Source organism: Haliotis cracherodii, unplaced genomic scaffold (assembly GCF_022045235.1).
Source record: "Haliotis cracherodii isolate W230 unplaced genomic scaffold, xgHalCrac1.p SCAF_12, whole genome shotgun sequence".
Lineage (NCBI taxonomy): Eukaryota > Metazoa > Mollusca > Gastropoda > Lepetellida > Haliotidae > Haliotis > Haliotis cracherodii.
Window position 1 is genome coordinate 4539403 of NW_027266267.1, and position 26078 is coordinate 4565480.

Genomic DNA, 26078 nt, shown 5'->3' on the forward strand with positions numbered 1-26078 from the left:
ACGTCGTTACACATGTTGGTCTTGACGCAGTCATCTCCCTCAACGTATCTCAGGCTGACGGGGAGTTCAAAGTCGGCGTGGAAGTTAACAATGTCACAGAATATCTCTTTCTTACGTTTAATGAGAGTGACATTAAAAGAGTGAACAGCAGCCGTACATGGTACAGAGACAGAAACAGAGTCCGAGGGAACATCACCTCATCAGTGTTCAGGTTGACACTGTACAATGTCACTACAGAGGACGCCGGTATCTACGAATGTCGGAAGATGGAAATAAACCAGAGGGTGCCTGGATGTGAACAGCTACTGATTGTGGCACGTGAGTACTGAATGGACACTTTAAAGGACAACACATGTGTTGACCCCTGTACGTCAATGTAAGATTGTGCAATGAATTGGTGAACATAATGTCACTACAGAGGACGCCGGTATCTACGAATGTCGGGAGTTTGACAGCCAAAGGTTGCCTGGTTGTGAACAGTTGCTGATTGTAGCAAGTGAGTGATGATTTAGCGCACTATGATTACAAAATATAAATTCTTGTTCAGGAATGACCTTATGTATAATATTTGGACCAAAGCACTTAAGACACCCCACTAGTTAGTGTAATAATGTATACCGCTGATGTCATAAGTTTGGACAACAACACCTCAATAATCATAAGAAAACTCAGCTAAAAGTCCAATGTACAAATTCCAACTATATCACAAGCACGTGTCAATGAATCTCTATCATAGACATAATACATAGAGGCTAAGACAGTGGTGTTAAACTACACACCGAACCTCAACATGTCAGGTCCATTGACTGTGAACACCTGTACATTACTCTCCTATAGCTCATCACAACTATTTTAACACATCTCTGCAAAATATATTGATATAAAGCTGCAATGTCGTCATTAATCCTAAACGTAAAGATAAACACACATCCTGGCTTTAGAAGTAGAATCTTACTCCGACCCTACCGACCATCACAGGACCTGGCTCAGCTGTATCATTTACTAGTGACGGGTAATTCCCAAGCCCACTTCTATGTTGATGTTACAGAGAATCCATCCCAACCCAACATTACAGGACCTGGCTCAGCTGTATCAGTTACTAGTGACGACTAATTCCCAAGCCCACTTCTATGTTGATGTTACAGAGAATCCATCACAACCCAACATCACAGGACCTGCCTCAGCTGTATCAGGTGGGAGTGTGACCCTGACATGCTCCTCCTCCTCCCGGAGTCTGCCCCCGGACCACCCCCCACTGACCATGACCTACAGCTGGAGGAGGAACAGTGAGAAGATTGAGGGAGGTGGAGACGTTTATCTAGATGGACCGAGCCTCACTGTGAGAGACACCAGCAGAGAGAAGGATGGCATCTACACCTGTCAGGCCGTGGAGGAGGGGCTGGAGTCTGACTGGAGTCACGGACATGTACTGGATGTTCTGTGTGGGTGAATCAGTGATCTGTATTGAAAGGCAATGTAACCCCTTGGAAGATTAAGAATAGTGAACAATCCCCTTGTTAATACTGTTATAATAACGATAAACTATTTTTCTATCTTGTTGCATACTAAGGCAAATACACTCTTGATTAAATATCACTCAAACCTTTGGGGTTCAGCATGTATTTTCGCTTTCAGTAGAATATGACTGGGCTTTCGTTCAATAAAGACTTGGTGTACATTGTTTTCGTAGCCTTCAGTTAACGTGACGTGACAAAGCCAGGGCCTTATTAAACTAAATATAAATGTTTCAGACAAAGCTCAGACTTTTATCTCCAGGATGGAGTGGTTCAGTGAATGTTTTGGGTGATGAAATCAACAATGAACTCAATAATCGTATTGTCATTATTTCTAATATTCAGATGGACCAAACACGGTACATTTTAACGGAACTGACGACACAGTGACTGCCACAGAAGGTGACCCCCTCACAGTGAGATGTTCTGCTGACTGTAACCCCGCCTGCACTGTGACCTGGTGGGACACATCCAGACAGAGGGGGACCTCGGGACAGAAGGAGGCTGTGTTGTCTATACCAGCTGTAAACAGATCTCTGTCTGATCTGTACACCTGTCACGTCAACAACACACATGGAAATAAGTCTAGGAACCTAAAGCTGGATATACAGTGTAAGCGCATTTGTCATACATTATATCTAGGCTCAGGGCATACACGTCGTTATGTACGTGCAACATTCGTGAGCCCCCTTTCACCTCACCTCACCTCACCTCACCTCACCTCACCTCAACTCACCTCACACCACCTCACCTCACCTCATGTATTTCATGCTCAAATGGGATGTGTAAAATCAACCTCTTTTGACCAAATAAAGTCGTCGTGTATAAGACAATTTCAAATTGACTCTACTATCATGTCCATGTTCATAAAAAATTCGACGGAGCATTTTGACTTTCAACTTCAACAGCTGGTACGGAAATAAAACCAATGGCATCTCTTCAGGATATCAGCATCTCTTTTCAGAATACCGGCAGCGAATAATTAATATACAATAAAATACAATATATATATTCAGAGGGATACCTCTAATGTTTTACATTCTGAGTATCAAGTGCTTCCCTTTGGTCGCCTACTTCGATTGTCATGTTGAGAACAAACAGACCCGGATTTTCTTCTTTACTAGGCAGCACCAGGTTTTGCTATATGTTTCGTGACAAATCATTGTTGAGCATGTATTCCCTTGTGCAACATTTAATGTTAATTACGCTTGTGATGTTCTTATTCATTTGTATATGTGTTGATCAATAAGCTGAGCCAATGTGCTGCTGTAACCCAAATTTCATTCAGGATAATAACATGCTACCTTATCTTATCGTATTTGATATTTTAATTGAATAGAATCTGGATCTTTGCGGGTCGAACAGTCACTGATTCCCTTGATGGCGTGCCGTCTAACATGCATCGAATATATCCATACAGCATTACTGACAATGCAGTACAAATGTGTTCAACACATATTTCTGATACCATGCATCAATCACTAGATCCAGATGACGGCGTCCAAGTCGCCATCATCGTGTACAGTGCCGCCCCTGCCCTTCTGGTGCCTGCTGTGGTCCTTCTAGCCTGCCTGATGCGTAGATGCAGGAGAGTGAGAGGTGGGTTGCTGTTTGTCTGGTACGTAGATGCAGGAGAGTGAGAGATGAGCGGTTGTCTGTCTGATGCGTAGATGCAGGAGAGTGAGAGGTAAGCTGTTGTCTGTCTGATGCGTAGATGCAGGAGAGTGAGAGGTAAGCTGTTGTCTGTCTGATGCGTAGATGCAGGAGAGTGAGAGGTAAGCTGTTGTCTGTCTGATGCGTAGATGCAGGAGAGTGAGAGGTAAGCTGTTGTCTGTCTGATGCGTAGATGCAGGAGAGTGAGAGGTAAGCTGTTGTCTGTCTGATACGTAGATGCAGGAGAGTGAGAGGTAAGCTGTTGTCTGTCTGATGCGTAGATGCAGGAGAGTGAGAGGTAAGCTGTTGTCTGTCTGATACGTAAATGCAGGAGAGTGAGAGGTAAGCTGTTGTCTGTCTGATACGTAGATGCAGGAGAGTGAGAGGTAAGCTGTTGTCTGTCTGATACGTAGATGCAGGAGAGTGAGAGGTGAGCTGTTGTCTGTCTGATACGTAGATGCAGGAGAGTGAGAGGTAAGCTGTTGTCTGTCTGATACGTAGATGCAGGAGAGTGAGAGGTGAGCTGTTGGCAATGAAAGACATGTGACTGAAAGTACCAGTGATTATTAGAAGATGAAGTATTCATAGAACACGTCTTGATGACAGTGACACTTGCCGAATGTGGAAACTGGACGCTTGGTAATTGTCTTCTTTTTTTGCTTTTCAGAAAAAAGGAAATTGAGGTAAATAGTAAGTGAGTGAGTGAGTTGGGTTTAGCGCCGCTTTGATTAGTATTCCAGTTATATCGCCACGTGTCAGCTTAATGTGGGAGGAAAGCCCGAAGTGATGCAGGTCTCAAACCTTTACCACTTCGTTGAAACCCAATAGCACGGGTATGGTGCTGACAAACCTAGAAGCATAATCGGGGCGAACCGGGATTCAAACCCACAATGATAGGTTTCTGTAGTGTCCAAGGGACGCAACTCTGCACAGCGAATTGCGGCGCCTTAGACGACTGGGCCAGCCGTGCCCCCTAAGGTAAACAGAAAAATATCAAAACAGAATATAATGATTGCATATTTCATGAGGTCGTCACATCTCTGTACGTTTTATGTTACATGCAGGCAAACATTCTATATCTCCATTTTGTCAAGAATATGTTTCTAACATTGTAAAGATTAAACTTACTAATTTGGATGTTGTGGAAGGTATTGACATTTGATGAAAATATTCAATGGAAGAGGCAATGATACTAAAATTTCTGTGTTTTCATATAACATTTCTGTTCCTGTAACATTTCTGTCGTGTCTAGATATGCTGCCTACCTGACAGTACTGAACAGAGAGTCGTGTGTCAGCAGCCCCTACGCTACAGTCCATGACGAGGATGTCAGGTTGTCCTACTCCAGCAGGAGGTACTGAGGACGATTTCTGACCAAGAAACACGATTTTTTCCTTGAACAAATTTATGAAAGTGTCATGTTTCTTCTTCCTTCAGATGATATGATCTCTAAATATTGAATGAATCTGTATAAGAGAGAGTCAAATTCAAGAATACATTTTTACTGAAGTTAATACAAGGCAGATGAAACTGACAGACCAACCGTTATCTTATAAACACTTAGACTATTTAATTTTCGTGAATATGTTGGGTTTTCATGATTTTCTTTGTTTTCGTTTTAAATTTTGATAGACACAATTTTATGTTTATTTTAATGTTTGTTTCATTTCAAAGTATATCGCAAAATGTATTGAAAGATAGATCTGGAATTTGTCTGTATTGAAGAAGCAACTTCTTGTGTGACTTATATAATTGTTATTCCTATTACAAAAACCCAGGCATGCTGTCAAAGGTACAGGAGAGAGCAACGGAGAATCTTGTGCCACAAGCGAGCCCCACTATGCTACATGCTATGCCGAGGATGAACGTCCATCCAGGTCAAGCCACGGGTCTGATGCTACAACTGACTACGAGGCTCTCCAGTCAGATGAACGCTTCCACATCTACACGGCTCTGTATCCTCCACTTCACAGCAATGGGAACAGATGCAGGGTGATGTGAGATGTAGGAAGGTTAATGCAGAGTGATGTGAGATGTAGGAAGGTTGATGCAGGGTGGTGTGAGATGTAGGAAGGTTGCTGCAGGGTGATGTGAGATGTAGGAAGGTTGATGCAGGGTGATGTGAGATGTAGGAAGGTTGATGCAGGGTGATGTGAGATGTAGGAAGGTTGATGCAGGGTGATGTGAGATGTAGGGAGGTTGATGCAGGGTGATGTGAGATGTAGGAAGATTGATGCAGGGTGATGTGAGATGTAGGAAGGTTGATACAGGGTGATGTGGGATGTAGGAAGGTTGATGCAGAGTGATGTGACATGTAGGAAGGTTGATGCAGGGTGATGTGAGATGTAGGGAGGTTGATGCAGGGTGATGTGAGATGTAGGAAGATTGATGCAGGGTGATGTGAGATGTAGGAAGGATGATGCAGGGTGATGTGAGATGTAGGGAGGTTGATGCAGGGTGATGTGAGATGTAGGAAGGTTGATGCAGGGTGATGTGGGATGTAGGAAGGTTGATGCAGGGTGATGTGACATGTAGGGAGGTTGATGCAGGGTGATGTGAGATGTATGAAGGTTGATGCAGTGTGATGTGAGATGTAGGAAGGTTGATGCAGATTGATGTGAGATGTAGGAAGGTTGATGCAGGGTGATGTGAAATGTGTGAAGGTTGATGCAGGGTGATGTGAGATGTAGGGAGGTTGATGCAGGGTGATGTGAGATGTAGGAAGGTTGATGCAGGGTGATGTGGGATGTAGGAAGGTTGATGCAGAGTGATGTGACATGTAGTGAGGTTGATGCAGGGTGATGTGAGATGTAGGAAGGTTGATGCAGGATGATGTGAGATGTAGGAAGGTTGATGCAGAGTGATGTGAGATGTAGGAAGTTTGATGCAGGGTGATGTGGGATGTAGGGAGGTTGATGCAGGGTGATGTGAGATGTAGGAAGATTGATGCAGGGTGATGTGAGATGTAGGAAGGTTGATGCAGAGTGATGTGAGATGTAGGAAGATTGATGCAGGGTGATGTGAGATGTAGGAAGGATGATGCAGGGTGATGTGAGATGTAGGGAGGTTGATGCAGAGTGATGTGAGATGTAGGAAGGTTGATGCAGGGTGATGTGGGATGTAGGAAGGTTGATGCAGAGTGATGTGACATGTAGGGAGGTTGATGCAGGGTGATGTGAGATGTAGGAAGGTTGATGCAGGGTGATGTGAGATGTAGGAAGGTTGATTCAGATTGATATGAGATGTAGGAAGGTTGATGCAGGGTGATGTGAAATGTGTGAAGGTTGATGCAGGGTGATGTGAGATGTAGGAAGGTTGATGCAGGGTGATGTGAGATGTAGGAGGGTTGATGCAGGGTGATGTGAGATGTAGGGAGGTTGATGCAGGGTGATGTGAGATGAAGGAAGGTTGATGCAGGGTGATGTGAGATGTAGGGAGGTTGATGCAAGGTGATGTGAGATGTAGGAAGATTGATGCAGGGTGATGTGAGATGTAGGGAGGTTGATGCAGAGTGATGTGAGATGTAGGAAGGTTGATGCAGGGTGATGTGAGATGTAGGAAGGTTGATGCAGAGTGATGTGAGATGTAGGGAGTTTGATGCAGGGTGATGTGAGATGTAGGATAGTTGATGCAGGGTGATGTGAGATGTAGGAAGGTTGATGCAGGGTGATGTGAGATGTAGGGAGATTGATGCAGGGTGATGTGAGATGTAGGGAGGTTGATGCAGGGTGATGTGAGATGTAGGAAGGTTGATGCAGGGTGATGTGGGATGTAGGAAGGTTGATGCAGAGTGATGTGACATGTAGTGAGGTTGATGCAGGGTGATGTGAGATGTAGGAAGGTTGATGCAGGATGATGTGAGATGTAGGAAGGTTGATGCAGAGTGATGTGAGATGTAGAAAGTTTGATGCAGGGTGATGTGGGATGTAGGGAGGTTGATGCAGGGTGATGTGAGATGTAGGAAGATTGATGCAGGGTGATGTGAGATGTAGGAAGGTTGATGCAGAGTGATGTGAGATGTAGGAAGATTGATGCAGGGTGATGTGAGATGTAGGAAGGATGATGCAGGGTGATGTGAGATGTAGGGAGGTTGATGCAGAGTGATGTGAGATGTAGGAAGGTTGATGCAGGGTGATGTGGGATGTAGGAAGGTTGATGCAGAGTGATGTGACATGTAGGGAGGTTGATGCAGGGTGATGTGAGATGTAGGAAGGTTGATGCAGGGTGATGTGAGATGTAGGAAGGTTGATTCAGATTGATATGAGATGTAGGAAGGTTGATGCAGGGTGATGTGAGATGTAGGAAGGTTGATGCAGGGTGATGTGAGATGTAGGAGGGTTGATGCAGGGTGATGTGAGATGTAGGGAGGTTGATGCAGGGTGATGTGAGATGAAGGAAGGTTGATGCAGGGTGATGTGAGATGTAGGGAGGTTGATGCAAGGTGATGTGAGATGTAGGAAGATTGATGCAGGGTGATGTGAGATGTAGGGAGGTTGATGCAGAGTGATGTGAGATGTAGGAAGGTTGATGCAGGGTGATGTGAGATGTAGGAAGGTTGATGCAGAGTGATGTGAGATGTAGGGAGTTTGATGCAGGGTGATGTGAGATGTAGGATAGTTGATGCAGGGTGATGTGAGATGTAGGAAGGTTGATGCAGGGTGATGTGAGATGTAGGGAGATTGATGCAGGGTGATGTGAGATGTAGGAAGATTGATGCAGGGTGATGTGAGATGTAGGAAGGTTGATACAGGGTGATGTGGGATGTAGGAAGGTTGATGCAGAGTGATGTGACATGTAGGAAGGTTGATGCAGATTGATGTGAGATGTAGGGAGGTTGATGCAGGGTGATGTGAGATGTAGGAAGATTGATGCAGGGTGATGTGAGATGTAGGAAGGATGATGCAGGGTGATGTGAGATGTAGGGAGGTTGATGCAGGGTGATGTGAGATGTAGGAAGGTTGATGCAGGGTGATGTGGGATGTAGGAAGGTTGATGCAGGGTGATGTGACATGTAGGGAGGTTGATGCAGGGTGATTTGAGATGTAGGAAGGTTGATGCAGTGTGATGTGAGATGTAGGAAGGTTGATGCAGATTGATGTGAGATGTAGGAAGGTTGATGCAGGGTGATGTGAAATGTGTGAAGGTTGATGCAGGGTGATGTGAGATGTAGGGAGGTTGATGCAGGGTGATGTGAGATGTAGGAAGGTTGATGCAGGGTGATGTGGGATGTAGGAAGGTTGATGCAGAGTGATGTGACATGTAGTGAGGTTGATGCGGGGTGATGTGAGATGTAGGAAGGTTGATGCAGGATGATGTGAGATGTAGGAAGGTTGATGCAGAGTGATGTGAGATGTAGGAAGGTTGATGCAGAGTGATGTGGGATGTAGGGAGGTTGATGCAGGGTGATGTGATATGTAGGAAGATTGATGCAGGGTGATGTGAGATGTAGGAAGGTTGATGCAGAGTGATGTGAGATGTAGGAAGGTTGATGCAGTGTGATGTGAGATGTAGGAAGGATGATGCAGGGTGATGTGAGATGTAGGGAGGTTGATGCAGAGTGATGTGAGATGTAGGAAGGTTGATGCAGGGTGATGTGGGATGTAGGAAGGTTGATGCAGAGTGATGTGACATGTAGGGAGGTTGATGCAGGGTGATGTGAGATGTAGGAAGGTTGATGCAGGGTGATGTGAGATGTAGGAAGGTTGATTCAGATTGATGTGAGATGTAGGAAGGTTGATGCAGTGTGATGTGAAATGTGTGAAGGTTGATGCAGGGTGATGTGAGATGTAGGAAGGTTGATGCATGGTGATGTGAGATGTAGGAGGGTTGATGCAGGGTGATGTGAGATGTAGGGAGGTTGATGCAGGGTGATGTGAGATGAAGGAAGGTTGATGCAGGGTGATGTGAGATGTAGGGAGGTTGATGCAGAGTGATGTGAGATGTAGGAACAGATGCAGGGTGATGTGAGATGTAGGAAGGTTGATGCAGAGTGATATGAGATGTAGGGAGTTTGATGCAGGGTGATGTGAGATGTAGGAAGGTTGATACAGGGTGATGTGGGATGTAGGAAGGTTGATGTAGAGTGATGTGAGATGTAGGAAGGTTGATGCAGGGTGATGTGAGATGTAGGGAGGTTGATGCAGGGTGATGTGAGATGTAGGAAGGTTGATGCAGGGTGATGTGAGATGTAGGAAGGTTGATGCAGGGTGATGTGAGATGTAGGAAGGTTGATGCAGGGTGATGTGATATGTAGGAAGGTTGATACAGGGTGATGTGGGATGTAGGAAGGTTGATGCAGAGTGATGTGACATGTAGGAAGGTTGATGCAGGGTGATGTGAGATGTAGGAAGGTTGATGCAATGTGATGTGAGATGTAGGAAGGTTGATGCAGGGTGATGTGAGATGTAGGGAGGTTGCTGCAGGGTGATGTAAGATGTAGGAAGGTTGATGCAGGGTGATGTGAGATGTAGGAAGGTTGATGCAGGGTGATGTGAGATGTAGGAAGGTTGATGCAGGGTTATGTGAGATGTAGGAAGGTTGATGCAGGGTGATGTGAGATGTAGGAAGGTTGATGCAGGGTGATGTGAGATGTAGGAAGGTTGATGCAGAGTGATGTGAGATGTAGGAAGGTTGATGCAGGGTGATGTGACATGTAGGAAGGTTGAAGGATGGTGATGTGAGATGTAGGAAGGTTGCTGCAGGGTGATCTGAGATGTATGAAGGTTGATGCAGGGTGATGTGAGATGTAGGAAGGTTGAAGGATGGTGATGTGAGATGTAGGAAGGTTGCTGCAGGGTGATGTGAGATGTAGGAAGGTTGATGTAGGGTGATATGAGATGTAGGAAGGTTGATGCAGGGTGATGTGAGATGTAGGAAGGTTGATGCAGGGTGATGTGAGATGTAGGAAGGTTGATGCAGAGTGATGTGAGATGTAGGAAGGTTGATGTAGAGTGATGTGAGATGTAGGAAGATTGATGCAGGGTGATGTGGGATGTAGGAAGGTTGATGCAGAGTGATGTGAGATGTAGGATGGTTGATGTAGAGTGATGTGAGATGTAGGAAGATTGATGCAGGGTGATGTGAGATGTAGGAAGGTTGATGCAGAGTGATGTGAGATGTAGGAAGGTTGATGCAGAGTGATGTGAGATGTAGGAAGATTGATGCAGGGTGATGTGAGATGTAGGAAGATTGATGCAGGGTGATGTGAGATGTAGGAAGGTTGATGCAGGGTGATGTGAGATGTAGGAAGGTTGATGCAGGGTGATGTGAGATGTAGGAAGGTTGATGCAGGGTGATGTGAGATGTAGGAAGGTTGATGCAGGGTGATGTGAGATGTAGGAAGGTTGATGCAGGGTGATGTGAGATGTAGGAAGGTTGATGCAGGGTGATGTGAGATGTAGGAAGGTTGATGCAGTGGTAGGATGACTACAAGCCACGGATATGTTCACATCTACACGCCTCCTATTCTTATTTTCAAGACAGCAGAATTAGGGCTTGCGCGAGATGTTAATAGATACAGTTAGTTACAGATCTCCGAACACGACTCTCCTTGTCAACAGTTTTTGTTAGTGACTGTGCTTGTGTGTAGATGTAGGCCTAGATGCATAGTGACAAGGTTCAGATTAAAGGACCCCCCCTCTCGTATTTGTACTGCTTTTTTAATTAGATGTTTGATATTACCTTTTAGGGAATAACTAATAAACCTTTTTTGCCTTTATTGTATATAAATCATGTTCTTAAAGTGCAGGGGGCACGGTTGGCCCAGTCACCTAAGGCGCCGCAATTCGCTGTGCAGAGTTGCGTCCCTTGAAACCTATGATTGTGCGTTTAAATCCCGGTTCGCCCCGATTGTGTTTCTAGGTTTGTCAGCACCATAACCGTGCTCGTGGGTTTCACGGAAGTGGTAAACGTCTAAGACCTGCTAAAGACCTGTTAAAAGCGGCGTTAACCCCAACTCACTCACGCACTTAAAGTGCAAGTGCTGCAACTTTAAATTATGGTCTTATTACTCATATTAGATAAGAAATAATTCGAAGCATCGGATTAAAGTTTGTTAACAAACACAATTAGTAGGCCTGGCTGGCCGCTAGGGGTGAAAGACTACCCTAGCCGATTTGTCTGACTTTGACGTCCGCGCTTTGTCGTCCCCGAAGTCGGGGTCGCTGTCGCAGTTGCCGTCCAGCTGTGTGTACAGAAACTGGCTACATAACAGATGGTTTGATCTGATGTATGTTTATCTATTTAGATCAATGCCTGTGTAGATTTATAATGCCTTCTGTGTATTTAGATCGGGTCTGCTGTTTCTTAGTTGTGACTGGTTTACTATCAGTGCTGCTTACTTTTGTATATGATGTTTAAACGTACATAACTTGTGTGCATCCTTTTTTTAATTGCTTACTTAAAGCCTTAAAAATGCTGTAGCATGGTGTTTATTGTCTTGTGTTAATAAATAATTAAACTTCAGTTCGTTTCGTTCAGTTTCGTTCGTGTCTTCTTTTATCTCTTTTATACGTGTGTGTTACGCTACGGCAGCTTCACTTTAGCAAAATAACTGATTCTTTTGTAACTTTGACTCCATGATGTTAGTTGTGAAAATTATTATGACTCGCATGAAAGATACAGCTGCAAGAGTTCTGTCCCCTTGTGGTGATGTAAGTGATTTGACTTAAAACTACATGGTGTCATTGATACAGAAGGCGGTGAGAACTTACGTACTTCGACGTGCTGGGTTGTTAACAATACCCACAACTTTAAATATGGGTGAAAAATACGCTTTTATGAAACTTATTTTCAGTGAGAGACTTACTTTTTTCACCTCTCAGATGGATCGTTTTCAAATGGCCACCTACAACATTGTGGACACTTTCACCAAAACTATTGACTTGGGCAGGGCAGTCAGGGGTAAATAATGACGAGCATATAGCCATGAAAATGATGAACTATATGGGAGCACTGACAGTGGAGTGAGAAGTTCACGGGGATCCCTTGCAAAAAACTCCGTGTTCCAAAATATTTCATATTTTATTCAAGCTTCACTCAATAAGCTGTTCATGTCAGTAACTAGCGAGAGACAACACGAGCCTATCTCAGCTCGCAGTATCGCACCATGTGCGTTTATTCATAAGCTATACAGAGTTACGTCCCTTGGATCAGTTAACCGGGACGCACACATCGAATCAAGCGAATTTCTCCAGTATCAATATAATAAACTAAATCCCTACATTTCTTCAAAAAGAGAACAAATGTTTTATTCAAAATAAACTGACACCTACATAATTTGCAAATCAATCAGCTATGTTATCTCACATCCAAATACACATTTGCACAACTAATTAATCTTTTGAGATATGCTGCCCCCCTGGGCGGTCGGGTAGCCTAAAGTTAAAGGGTTTGCTCGTAGCGGGGAATACCCGGGTTCGATTCCTGACATAGGTACAATGTGAAAAGCCTATTTCTGGTGTCCCCGGCCGTGATATTGTTGGACTATTGCAAAATGCGGTGTAAAACCACACTCACTCACTCACTCACTCACTCACTCACTAACAACTCTGCGAGGTCTTGTTCTCACCGATGTAACTGGTCTTACCGGTTTCATTGCATACAGCTGGTGTGGCAGGTTTTCCAGATACGTCTTCCCGAATATCTGGAGTTTCGTCGTTGTTATCTGGCGTAGTGTTGAGCAGTGACTGTTCTCTCCAGTCACTGGGTTGTTGTTCATCGTTGCCATGGCTGTCGTCAACATTACATGTAGTCACGATCACACTGTTCCCAGGCTTGAAATGTGTCGAATCTCTGGTCACACTGCTCCCATCGCTTGGTCGTTTCTCTGTTATTGTTGATCCTTCCACACTGACATTGTGCAATGCTGGTTCACAAAGTGTCGTCAGTCTCTTCTGTTTCTTCTGTCGTAACAGCAGGTATTCTCCCACCTTGATATTACAGTGTTTCGTATTCTGGCTCTCTGATTTACTTTCTATGTGAATCCTTGTATTAATCACTTCTTCCTCTTTTGTTTTAGATTGCTTCGTCACAAGATCAAGCTTGGCTCTGACTTGTGTCTTTATCATTACGTTGTAAGGTGTGACCCCAGTCACGTGATGGGGTGTTGATCGGTATCCAAACAATATGTTCTAAATGGCACTGATATCTGACAAAACATTGAGCTGCTTGTAATGAGATTCCGAGTAAATCTGCTGTAGGGTCTCCGAGCAGTGAAAGACAGTGACCATCTTGTAATGCCTTGAACACTTTTCCTTTAACAATCCCGCAACATGATGCTGTTGTATCACAACCAATCAAAGCAAGTGTTGCAAGGAGGTCCAGAACGATAGGCTCAGTTTTGGAAACAGACGCTCCAATCTCAATGACAGTGAGCCCCGGGACAGGTGACTCCATGAATACCTGTAACTTGATATTCTGCAAGTAGTAGAAATGTAACGGCAGGAGGAATATGTCGGTAACAGAACAGTCACTGGATGGAGTCCATCTGCTACTACTTAAATTGCTTGTTGGACAGTTATGTTGTCAGATTCTTTATGCGTTGTGGCAGTGTCATGTTTGCTGGATATGATGCCGTGGAACACTTCAAGTGGGACATTATTCCCTCCTTTAAGGACAAGTTTGTGTTCTTTGGGTGATCATGAAGCAGATCAACTTCATTAAGGAGGTCATGAGACATCAGATTTGTCAATGCATGGTTGGTTTCATTGATTGTGAGGATAGCCTTCTGGGAAGTTAAGATTTTTGACACCTTCTTGTGATAAACTCTACTGCTGGTATTATTGTTCGTCCCTCATTGTGACATCCTTAGTGCTGCAGTCCTTGTGGTACATGCCCAACTTTCAGTTTTGATATACTGTTAGCTTTGAAACCTAGATAATAATTTTAGGACTGATTCATCAATAATCAAGGCTGTTGTCTTTATTATAAGATAATACTGGTTCTTCTTAAATACGGTTCATCGTGGACCTTGCCTTGCATACTCTCATTTTTCCAGCGTCGCTGAACATGGAAGTGGGAACTGGTGCCAATTCATGAGAAAAGAAGCTTAATCACGAGATCTGATCTTTGCTTTGTGTTTATCATGTCGTATTTTAACATTTTGTTTACTATCTTTAACCCATCTTCCTGTGGAGATTTAATACCCATGTCTTTAGCCTTTCAGGCCTCAGGTTAATTCTAAGAGTTCCACCTGGCTAATGATGAATGTTATTTCGATCCACATGTCACACCAGATAGCATTCCAGAAACCAAGTCTGTGTCTGTGTCTAATGACATGATCATCTGTTCTTGAATTTTGATGAGCACAGTTTCAGTGGACCTTAGATAGAATGGGTGAAGGAAGAGCACGGGTCTACAGACGTCGGGGAGAACGTTACGCCGGAAACTGCGTACAGGAAGTGGACAGGTTTTGTAGGGGTAGTGTTATGATGTGGGCGGCTATCTCCCATCATGGCAGGACAGGTTGGTCCATATCCAGGGCAGTCTTACGGCTCAGGACACCGATCGACCGCATATAACACGTATGACAAGAGCCTCTCTACACAACAACCTTCATATTCTCTCCTGCCCCTCCACACACCCGAATTTGAACCCGATAGAGCACCTGTGGAATGAATTGTAAAACCAACAAACAACCAACAAATGTATTACAGGACTTACAAATTTTAAGTTTACAAATCCATACAAATTACTGCAATTACAATGGCAGTACACATTACAGTGGTAGCGCAATATTTAATGGCAATAAATAATATGATGGCAGAGGTCAGTATCAAATAAAAAAACAAACAGTGGTGATAGGAAAAGTCATTGATAATAATATATGTTCACCCAGCGACGACAGCGGTAAACATTCCGATATGGGATGGGCAGGGGATCAGGGATGATGAGCGATCCTCACCTGAAGATCAAGCGATCCTGGTACCGAAGCCGTGATGAAATGTGTGAGAGATACGTAAACCCGCCTGTACTATATACTAGTATACATAGCCTAACAAGCTACTGGAAGTTTCCATACCGTGACCTCACCGGTCAAGCAGCAATAGAACATTATATGGATGATGTGATATCTATCGTTGCATATTACACCTTGTATCGGAGGGGCTTCAATTTGCCCCTTGCTATGTCCATTCTTACATCTATCACTTAGCTATAATTACTTAAGTGTTGGCTTCCATCGTCTATTGCTAAGCACCTATCGGCGCCAATCATCTGTTGGCTTCCTTTGATAGGTTGTACCCTTTGTTAGTTTCCACCTTTTGTTATCTTATTAATTTTGTTGTCCTTACATGTATATACATATATGCTCACTACCTCATGAAGGAGTAAGCATACACTCCGAGTGACTATGGTTGTACGCCGCTTTTAGCAATATTCCGGCAATATCACGACGGGGGACGCCAGAAATGGTCTTCACACATTGTACCCATGTCGGGAATCGAACTCGGGTCTCTGGCGTGACGACCGAACGCTTTAACCACTAGGCAACCCGACCGCCCCGCATACACTTCGAAACGTTGTGTTCCTCATAATAAAAAAGTTGACATCCATATATTCTCTTCCTTATTTTCACTTCTGTTTTAGTGAACTGAAGATAAAATTCGTTTGATAGGGAAATATCATCAAGTGAAACTAGCTTTAAGGACGTATTCCCCGCAAATCACCCCAGAAGCTGAAACCTGTCAGTGTGAACTCAACATGCTGGTGACTATGTTTCTGCTTTACGTTGTGGCCGGAGGACTCCATGTATGTGGTATGTATCTGTATCTGTCTTCGAAAACTGAACTTGCTAATATCTATAAGCGTCCTTATGTTATTTTCCTTGATGCTTTGCAACAATCTATCAGCAGTTACTAAGCTTAAGTTTCAAGGAAGATTAGTTGATTTGCGTGCTGGTGACAACTGGATGTCGACACACTGTTACAGTAATGGCTACGATGTCAACATGACCATGAACCCAGCGAATGTCAACAACCTAAATGTTAGTACTGTATGCTGTGTGTGTACAGATTTTGGTTGATTTTGGCTGTAGCATTATGTCTTGTATGCATATATATTTTAGCAAGAATACTGTTAAAAGCAACGACCTGACTCATACACTTCCTGTTGACAAACAAACTGTTGGTGTGTATTAGATTTAAGGCCCTATTGAACAGAATGTAATGTGTGTGTGTATAACATAGCTTGTCTGCCTAGTGCGCGTAAAACATACAACATACAACAGACGAAGGGACAGTGTTTCCCAAATTTATTTCAGAAATTGCGCAGGTCATGAAATATAATAAACATAAACATACACATGATCCCCGCCCCCAGATATGTATAGCCATCTAGAATATGGGTTATCAGTGTTAATTCTAGGTGGACAATAGTTTTGTTTAGTCCTGTACGGGAAGATTCATAGTCTTACACAATCTTCTGTAATTGAATAAGTCGCCGAGATTGGTGCAATAATATGATAGCTTATTAATGGTTGGGTGCTGTGATGTCCATATGTAAACGTCAGTCTTCGTTATCAGTTGAATCCTATAGCAAACCGATAGATTCGAGTTTCTACTATTATTTACTTTCTGACACCAACAAACTTGAAACCCACACTTTTGTGGTAGTATCCAGGGGAACTACATGTGTCCCTACATGGGAAATATCCTATAAGTGAATTTGTAACACAGTATCTCACCATAAGAATATGACAAGTGTAGTTTCAATCTATTCCTCCACATCACAGTGACAAGCATGCAATAGTCGTTCCCGATTCACCATCATACCCAGCTCTGTACAATTAAGGATGCAAATGAACAGCATGTATACAGAGGTATTTAGTCAGTTGACTATGGCATAACATTAATCCAAAGCACCTGTCTTACACCTTAAACATTTTTACAGTGTATAAATGTGGTAATATGTTATGGACACGACCCACAACAATACAATATTGCAGCATATAGCTGAACAAAATACAATGCATTCTATATATAGTATAAATATACTAGATTGGAAGACGACAGGAATAATTTTTCAGTTATATTGATTCTGAAGGGTTCCACTGATAGGTTCTTCTCCTGTGTGTAGAACGCAATAACAGAGATTATTGATATGGGGAACATATACCTTTCACCAATATTATCGAATTAACATAGACACATGAAAGGGTAATATATATATATATAAAATCATTTAGAACGAGGAAAACAAAGACTAAAACTATGACTGTTGTCATAAAAACATGATATATCACATGATATGTGAAATAGGTATAACACTTTTGGCAATACTAAATCTGCCCTTAAGATTTTGTCATCATGATCTCGTTGAAAGGGCTCCTGACTGGTCCGATCTCCAGGCCGCGCCACACCCAAATACGTTGAAAGATGAAACTTGTTGTCAGCATGGTAAGTCAGTGGGATGGCATGAAACAACCTGGCATTAGTCCGCACGAGTACAAGCAGTTCTCCTAAACCATTCAATAATAGTTTATTATTCACAGAGTAATTGTGTCTAAAAAGCAACATGGCAACACAGGTACACTGGTCTTGTATGTCATGAGAAAATATATTTCTCGATCATACACTTTCCCCTTTCCTCTAGACATACAATCATAATTCGTTTGTTGTGTTTACTTTTTAATAGACATACCGAACTGAAGCTACATTAATGTTGTAAATGAAGCGTGTACAATACTTTAATACAGTATGAAACATAATTCATACACATTATGCATATACTATGGCTTATACTGTTTCTGTCTCATGTCTGATTACACTCACAGTGAATTATGTTGCACGTTATCAATATGATATACATTTCGCAAAGTAGGTATATGAAATAAGTTTATTATTTTTATGAAGAAATGTGTCGGGGAATGCAACATTCTTAATATATTTCTGGGTTATACTTGTCACTGTTCAGTTTTCGTTGTTTTCTCATACTCGGGCACTTAGGGACATACTGACCTTTTTGGCCAAATTTGACCCACCGTTTTCATGAGCTACACGTGTAGCGTATGCACTAGTGGATACGTAGGTTTTTACATATAACGTGAAAAAGGTCACGTGAGCCTTGATGGCAAAGGTATCAGTATATGAGAACATATGGCAATATGAACCCAATATTTCAAAGGTTGGGTCATATGATCATTGCGTACCGGTAATATGAGCATATAGCAACGATTGAAATACATACCCTTGATATCCGGAATGATACCTCACTTTATAAGGCTTGACAACATTTGAACATTTACAATTTACACATGATGCTCCACCTGAGGAAGTGTTCATATTTCAAACTCTGTAAACTTAGAAGGGACCTGGAAATGTCAGCACCTATTACAATTAAGGGAAATGCATTGGAAATGCTCTGTGATCAAGTATTTACTGGGTGTCAACTTTTGTATTTCATGCTTGGAAATGTCTGCAAATCAGGTCATAGCATCCATGACAAATGGTGCTTGTGCATACGACAATACACGATGACCATATGTTTCAAAGGTGTAGCTTCATCTGAAATAAACGCCCAAGGTTAGTTTATATCGGGTGACTAACGTAAATCTGGTCATAGCATACATGTCCTACTGTATACTTGAAGATCAGGGGTAGAATAGGTCTTCAGCAACCTATTCATGCCGTAAAAGGCGAATGTGCTTGTCAATAACAGGCGACTAACGGGATCGGGTGGACAGGCTCGCTGACTTGGTTGATGCATGTCAACGTATCCCAATTGCGTGGATTGATGCTCATGATGTCAGTCACTGGACTGTGTGGTCCAGATTATTTACAGACCGCTGTCACATAGCTGGAATACTGCTGAGTGCGGCGTTAATCAACAAACAAACAAACAAACAAACAAACAATCATACTAACAACCACACAAACATATTTGAACAGTTTTAAGGGCCAGCACAACTGCCACCAATATATACCAAGTGGAGTAAATTAATGAGAAAGTAAGCAGTGTTTTTAGCAATGTATCAAACATTTCGACACCAGATATACACCAGAGATGGGCTTCACCCATGGCAACTGTGTTTGGGATCTAACCCTGGTCTTTGGAATGAGGAGACACCCCTTTAACAACTGGGCTACACAACTGACACATTACAGTGATACTTCCTTGATTTAAACACTCTGGCCCACATTCTTCATTCATTCGGGCACGGAAATTGAAGCCGAGTTAGTGCGTCACTGCTGAGACGAGCGTCTGTGTATTTATTATCCCCACATTCAAAGGATATTTCTATCATCACGATTTCGGCATATGTTATACATATTTGTTTTCAATGACATGTACGCCTGTGCGAAACATATAATTCACAACTATTGATACAAGACAATATCAAGAAAAGAGAGATCTAAAATATTGATAAGACTGGATGTATACATATAAAAACTTGTATGTAACATTAAGATGTGTACAAACCAACAACTGTATTCCGAACTCTTGCAATGTACATGCATACACATCTGTCAGGAGATATATGACTCGAAACATCCAAGTCAGCTTGAACAAATAGTTCCGTCTCCCTCATCTCAGAGATGTCCCATTTAGTGTTTGGTCTTTTCAAAGTACATTCAATAGCAAAGGACTTCCAGCGATTAGCTTTAAACGCGATTTCAATCCCTGCCTTCAATTGAGCAATTATGCTAACACATGCAGTTTTTTGTACTTGCAGGTCTCCTCTCTGTATCAGCAACATCTGACCACGTCGTTGCCTACGTTGATCATAACGCAGTCATCTCAATTAACGTATCTCAGGCTGGCGGGGAGTTCAAAGTCGGCGTGGAAGTTAACAATTACACAGAATATCTCTTTCTTATTGACACAGACACTACAATAGTGAACAACAGCCGTACATGGTACAGAGACAGATACAGAGTCCGAGGGAACATCACCTCATCAGTGTTCTGGTTGACACTGTACAATGTCACTACAGAGGACGCCGGTATCTACGAATGTCGGAAGTTTGACAGCCAGAGGGTGCCTGGTTGTGAACAGTTGCTGATTGTAGCAAGTGAGTGATGATTTAGTGCAATATGATAACAAAATATAAATTCATGTTCAGGAATGACGTTATGTATAATACTTTGACGAAGTTAGTTAGTGTAATAATCTATACCACTGATGTCCTAAGTGTGGACAACAGCACCTCCATAATCATAAGAAAACTCAGTTAAAAGTCAAATGTACAAATTCCAACCATATCACAAGCATGTGTCAATGAATCTCTATCATAGACATAAGACATAGAGGCAGAGACAGTGCTGTTTAACTATACACCGATCTTCAACATGTCAGGTCCATTGACTGTGAACACCTGTACATTACTCTACTGAAGCTCATCACAACTATTTTAACACATCTCTGCAAAACATATTGATATAAAGCTGCAATGTCGTCATTAATCCTAAACGTAAAGATAAACACACATCCTGGCTTTAGAAGTAGAATCTTACATTTGTCTAGGAACTTTTATATAAAATCAACACAACGATTAGGAGTATTAGGATAGGATATTACTTCCTGTTGTAACTTTGGAGCACTGACAGTTTCGTGACCTGGGGAAATAAACTCAACAGGTTATTGACAATAGTGAGTTTTGTATGCTGCAGTAGTGGGAGTCTCAAAACCTTATCGTAAAACCTTCTTTATGAGCACTCGTGCTATGGTCCTGATACTGTAGTTTTATATGTAAAAATAAAGATATTTTATCAGGGAAGCCGACCCCATCGACCATCACAGGACTTGGCTCAGCTGTATCATTTACTAATGACGTCTAATTCCCAAGGCCATGTTGATGTTACAGAGAATCCATCACAACCCAACATCACAGGACCTGCCTCAGCTGTATCAGGTGGGAGTGTCACCCTGACATGCTCCTCCTACTCCCGGAGTCTGCCCCCGGACCACCCCCCACTGACCATGACCTTCACCTGGAGGAGGAACAGTGAGGAGATTCAGGGAGGTGGAGACATCCCTGTAGATGGACCGAACCTCACTGTGAGAGACATCAGCAGAGAGAAGGATGGCAACTACACCTGCCAGGCTGTGGAGGAGGGGCTGGAGTCTGACTGGAGTCACGGACATGCGCTGGATGTTCAGTGTGGGTGAATCAGTGATCTGTATTGAAAGGCAATGTAACCCCTTGGAAGATTAAGAATAGTGAACAGTCCCCTCGTCAATACTGTTCGAATAAAGATCAACTGTTGTTCTATCTTGTTGCATACTAAGGCAAATACACTCTAGATTAAATATCACTCAAACCTTTGGGGTTCAACATGTATTTTTGGTTTTTTAGTAGAATTTGACTGGCTTTTCGTTCAATAAAGACTTGCTGTAAGTAGATCCTTCAGTCAACGTGACGTGACAAAGCCAGGGCCTTACTAAACTAAATACAAATGTTTAAGACAAACTTCAGGCTTTTATCTCCAGGATGTAGTGGTTCTGTGAATATTTTGGGTGGTGAAATCACCAGCGAAGTCAATAATCGCATTTTCATAATTTCTAATATTCAGATGGACCACACACGGTGCAATTTAACGGAACTGACGACAAAGTGACTGCTACAGAAGGTGACCCCCTCACTGTGAGATGTTCTGCTGACTGTAACCCCGCCTGCACTGTGACCTGGAGGGACACATCCAGACAGAGGGTGACCTCGGGGCAGAGGGAGGCTGTGTTGTCTATACCAGCTGTAAACAGATCTCTGTCTGATCTGTACACCTGTCACGTCAACAACACACATGGAAATAAGACTAGGAACCTAAAGCTGGATATACAGTGTAAGAGCTTTTGTCATACATTATATGAGCTGGTACGGAAATAAAACCAATGGCATTTCTTCAGGATATCAGCATCTCTTTTCAGAATTCCGGCAGCGAATAATTAATATACAATAAAATACAATGTATATATTCAGAGAGATACCTCGCATGTTTTACATTCGGAGTTTCAAGTGCTTCCCTCTGGTTGCCTACTTCGATTGCCATGTTGAGAACAAACAGACCCGGATTTCATTCTTACCAGCCAGTACCAGGTTTTGCTATATGTTTCGTGACAAATAATTGTTGAGCATGTATTCCCTTGTGCAACATTTAATCTTAATTACGTTTGTGATGTTCTTATTCATTTGAATATGTGTTGATCAATAAGCTGAGCCAATGTGCTGCTGTATCCCAGATTTCCTTAAGGATAATATGGTGCTACCTTATCTTATCGTATTTGATATTTTAATTGAGAAGAGTCTTGATCTTTGCGGGTCGGACAGTCACTGATTCCCTTGATGGCGTGCCGTCTAACATGCATCGAATATATCCATACAGCATTACTAACAATGCAGTAACTTACAAAAATGTGAGTTCAACACATATTTCTGATACCAAGCATCCTTCACTTGATCCAGATGACGGCGTCCAAGTCGCCATCATCGTGTATAGTGCCATCCCTGCCCTTCTGGTGCCTGCTGTGGTCCTTCTAGTCTGCCTGATGCGTAGATGCAGGAGAGTGAGAGGTAAGCTGTTGTCTGTCTAATACGTAAATGCAGGAAAGTGAGCGTTGAGCTGTTGTCTGTCTGATACGTAGATGCAGGAGAGTGAGAGGTAAGCTGTTGTCTGTCTGATACGTAGATGCAGGAGAGTGAGAGGTAAGCCGTTGTCTGTCTGATACGTAGATGCAGAAGAGTGAGAGGTGAGCTGTTGTCTGTCTGATACGTAGATGCAGGAAAGTGAGCGTTGAGCTGTTGTCTGTCTGATACGTAGATGCAGAAGAGTGAGAGGTGAGCTGTTGTCTGTCTAATGCGTTGTTGCAGGAGAGTGAGAGGTGAGCTGTTGTCTGTCTAAAACGTAAATGCAGGAGAATGAGAGGTGAGCTGTTGTCTATCTGATGCATAGATGCAGGAGAGTGAGAGGTGAGCTGTTGTCTGTCTGATACGTAGATGCAGGAAAGTGAGAGGTAAGCTGTCGTCTGTCTAAAACGTAAATGCAGGAGAGTGAGAGGTGAGCTGTTGTCTGTTTGACGCGTAGACTCAGGAGAGTGAGAGGTGAGCTGTTGTCTGTCTGATACTTCGATGCAGGAGAGTGAGAGGTAAGCTGTTGTCTGTCTAAAACGTAAATGCAGCAGAGTAAAGAGGTGAGATGCTGTCTCTCTGATGCGTAGATGCAGGAGAGTGAGAGGTGAGCTGTTGTCTCTCTGATACGTCCTTGCAGGAGAGTGAGGGGTGAGCTGTTGTCTTCTGATACATAGATGCAGGAGAGTGAGAGGTAAGTTGATATCTTCTGATACGTAGAAGCAGGAGAGTGAGAGGTGAGATGTTGTCTGTCTGGTGCGTAAATGCAGGAGAGAAAAGAGGTGAGCTGTTGTCTATCTGATACATAGATGGAGGAGAGTGAGAGGTGAGCTGTTGTCTGTCTGATGCGTAAATGCAGGAGAGTAAAGAGGTGAGCTGTTGTCTGTCGGATACATAGATGCAGGAGAGTGAGATGTGATCTGGTGTCTGTCTGATACGTTGTTGCAGGAGAGTGAGAGGTAAGTTGTTGTCTGTCTGATACGTAGATGCAGGATGGAGGAGAGTGAGAGGTAAGCTGATGTCTTTCTGATACGTGGATGAAGGAGAGTGAGAGGTAAGCTGATGTCTTCTGATACTTAGATGCAGAAGCTAAAAACGTAAATGCAGGAGAGTGAGAGGTGAGCTGTTGTCTGTCTGACGCGTAGACTCAGGAGAGTGAGAGGTGAGCTGTTGTCTGTTTGATACTTCGATGCAGGAGAGTGAGAGGTAAGCTGTTGTCTGTCTAAAACGTAAATGCATGAGAGTAAAGAGGTGAGATGTTGTCTGTCTGATGCATAGATGCAGGAGAGTGAGAGGTGAGCTGTTGTCTCTCTGATACGTCGTTGCAGGAGAGTGAGGGGTGAGCTGTTGTCTGTCTGATACATAGATGCAGGAGAGTGAGAGGTGAGCTTTAGTCTGTTTGAAACGTAGATTCAGGATGCAGGAGAGTGAGAGGTAAGCTGTTGTTTGTCTGATACGTAGATGCAGGAGAGTGCGAGGTAAACTGTTGTCTGTCTAATACGTAGATGCAGGAGAGTGAGAGGTAAGCTGTTGGCAATGGAAGAAGATGCAGGCATGTGACTGAAAGTACCAGTGATCATTGGAAGATGAAGTATTCATAAACCACGTCTTGATGACAGTGACACTTGCCGAATGTAGATTCTTGACGATTTACTATTGTATAACGCTTGGTAATAGTCTTCTTTGTTTTGCTTTTCAGAAAAAAGGAAATTAAGGTAAATAGTGGTTGGTTTGTTGTTTAACGGCGCACTCAGCAATATCCCAGCTATATGACGGCGGTCTGTAAATAATCGAATCTGGATTAGACAATCCAGTGATTGATATCATGAGCCTCTATCCACGCAATTAGGATCGATGACATGCATCAACCAAAACAGCGAGCCTGACCACCCGATCCCGTTAGTCGCCTTTTACGACAAGCATAGGTAAATAGTGAGTGAGTAAGTGAGTGAGTGAGTGATTTGTGTTTAGCGCCGCTTTTAACATTATTCCAATTATATCATAGCGTGTCATCTTAATGTGGGTGGAAAGCCCGAAATGATGCAGGTCTCAGACGTTTACCACTTCGGTGAAACCCACGAGCACAGGTATGGTGCTGACAAACAAAGAAGAATAATCGGGGCGAATCGGGATTCGAGTCCACAATGATAGGTTTCTGGAGTGTCGAAGGCACGCAACTCTGCACAGCGAATCGCTGCGCCTTAGATGACTGGGCCAGACGTGCTCCCTAAGGTAAATATCAAAATATCAAAACAGAATATAACGATTGCATATTTCATAAGGGTCATCACATCTCTGTACATTTTATGTTACATGCAGGCAAACATTCTATATCTCCATTTTGTCAAGTATATGTTTCTAACATTGTAAAGATTAAACTTACTAATTTGGATGTTGTGGGAGGTATTGACATTTGATAAAAATATTCAATGGAAGAGGCAATGATACTCTAATTTCTGTGTTTTCATATAACATTTCTGTTCCTGTAACATTTCTGTCGTGTCTAGATATGCTGCCTACCTGACAGTACTGAACAGAGAGTCGTGTGTCAGCAGTCCCTACGCTACAGTCCATGACGAGGATGTCAGGTTGTCCTACTCCAGCAGGAGGTACTGAGGACCATTTCGGGCCAAGAACCACGATTATTTCCTTGAACAAATTTATGAAAGTGTCATGTTTCTTCTTCCTTCAGATGATATGATCTCTAAAGACTGAATGAATCTGTATAATAGCGATCTTATAAACATCCACCCACCTAAGTCAAATTAAAGAATACACTTTTTACTTAAGTTAATACAAGACAGATGAAACTGATAGAGCAAATGATTTCATATAAACATCTAGACTTTATTTATTTTTCGTGAATATATTTGGTTTTCATGATTTTCTTTGTTTTTTTAAAACATTTTGACGGACACAATTTTATGTTTGTTTTATTGTTTATTTCATTTCAAAGTATAACGCACAATGTATTGGAGGATAGATTTAGAATTTGCCTGTATTGAAGGAGCAACTTCTTGTAACTTATATAATTGTTATTCCTTTTATTTCACAAAAAAAACAGGCATGCTGTCAAAGGTACAGGAGAGAGCAACGGGGAATCTCGTGACACAAGCGAGCCCCACTATGCTACATGCTATGACGAGGATGAACGTTCATCCAGGTCAAGCCACGGGTCTGATGCTACAGCTGACTACGAGACTCTCCAGTCAGATGAACGCTCCCACATCTACACGGCTCTGTATCCTCCACTTCACAGCAATGGGAACAGATGCAGGGTGATGTGAGATGTAGGAAGGTTGATGCAGGGTGATGTGAGATGTAGGAAGGTTGATGCAGGGTGATGTGAGATG

General features: G+C 42.8%; 1 protein-coding gene across 1 annotated transcript; it reads left to right on the forward strand.

Annotated features, from left to right (window-relative positions):
* The first annotated feature begins 90 nt into the window (after nucleotides 1-90).
* Nucleotides 91-26012, forward strand: LOC139458131 (neural cell adhesion molecule 2-like). The gene is made up of 8 exons (XM_071239437.1): nucleotides 91-115; nucleotides 205-318; nucleotides 1146-1442; nucleotides 1860-2126; nucleotides 21677-21975; nucleotides 23674-23684; nucleotides 25233-25334; nucleotides 25790-26012. The coding sequence occupies exons 1-8, from the start codon at nucleotides 91-93 to the stop codon at nucleotides 26010-26012; spliced, it is 1338 nt and encodes a 445-aa protein (XP_071095538.1).
* Nucleotides 26013-26078: the final 66 nt, after the last annotated feature.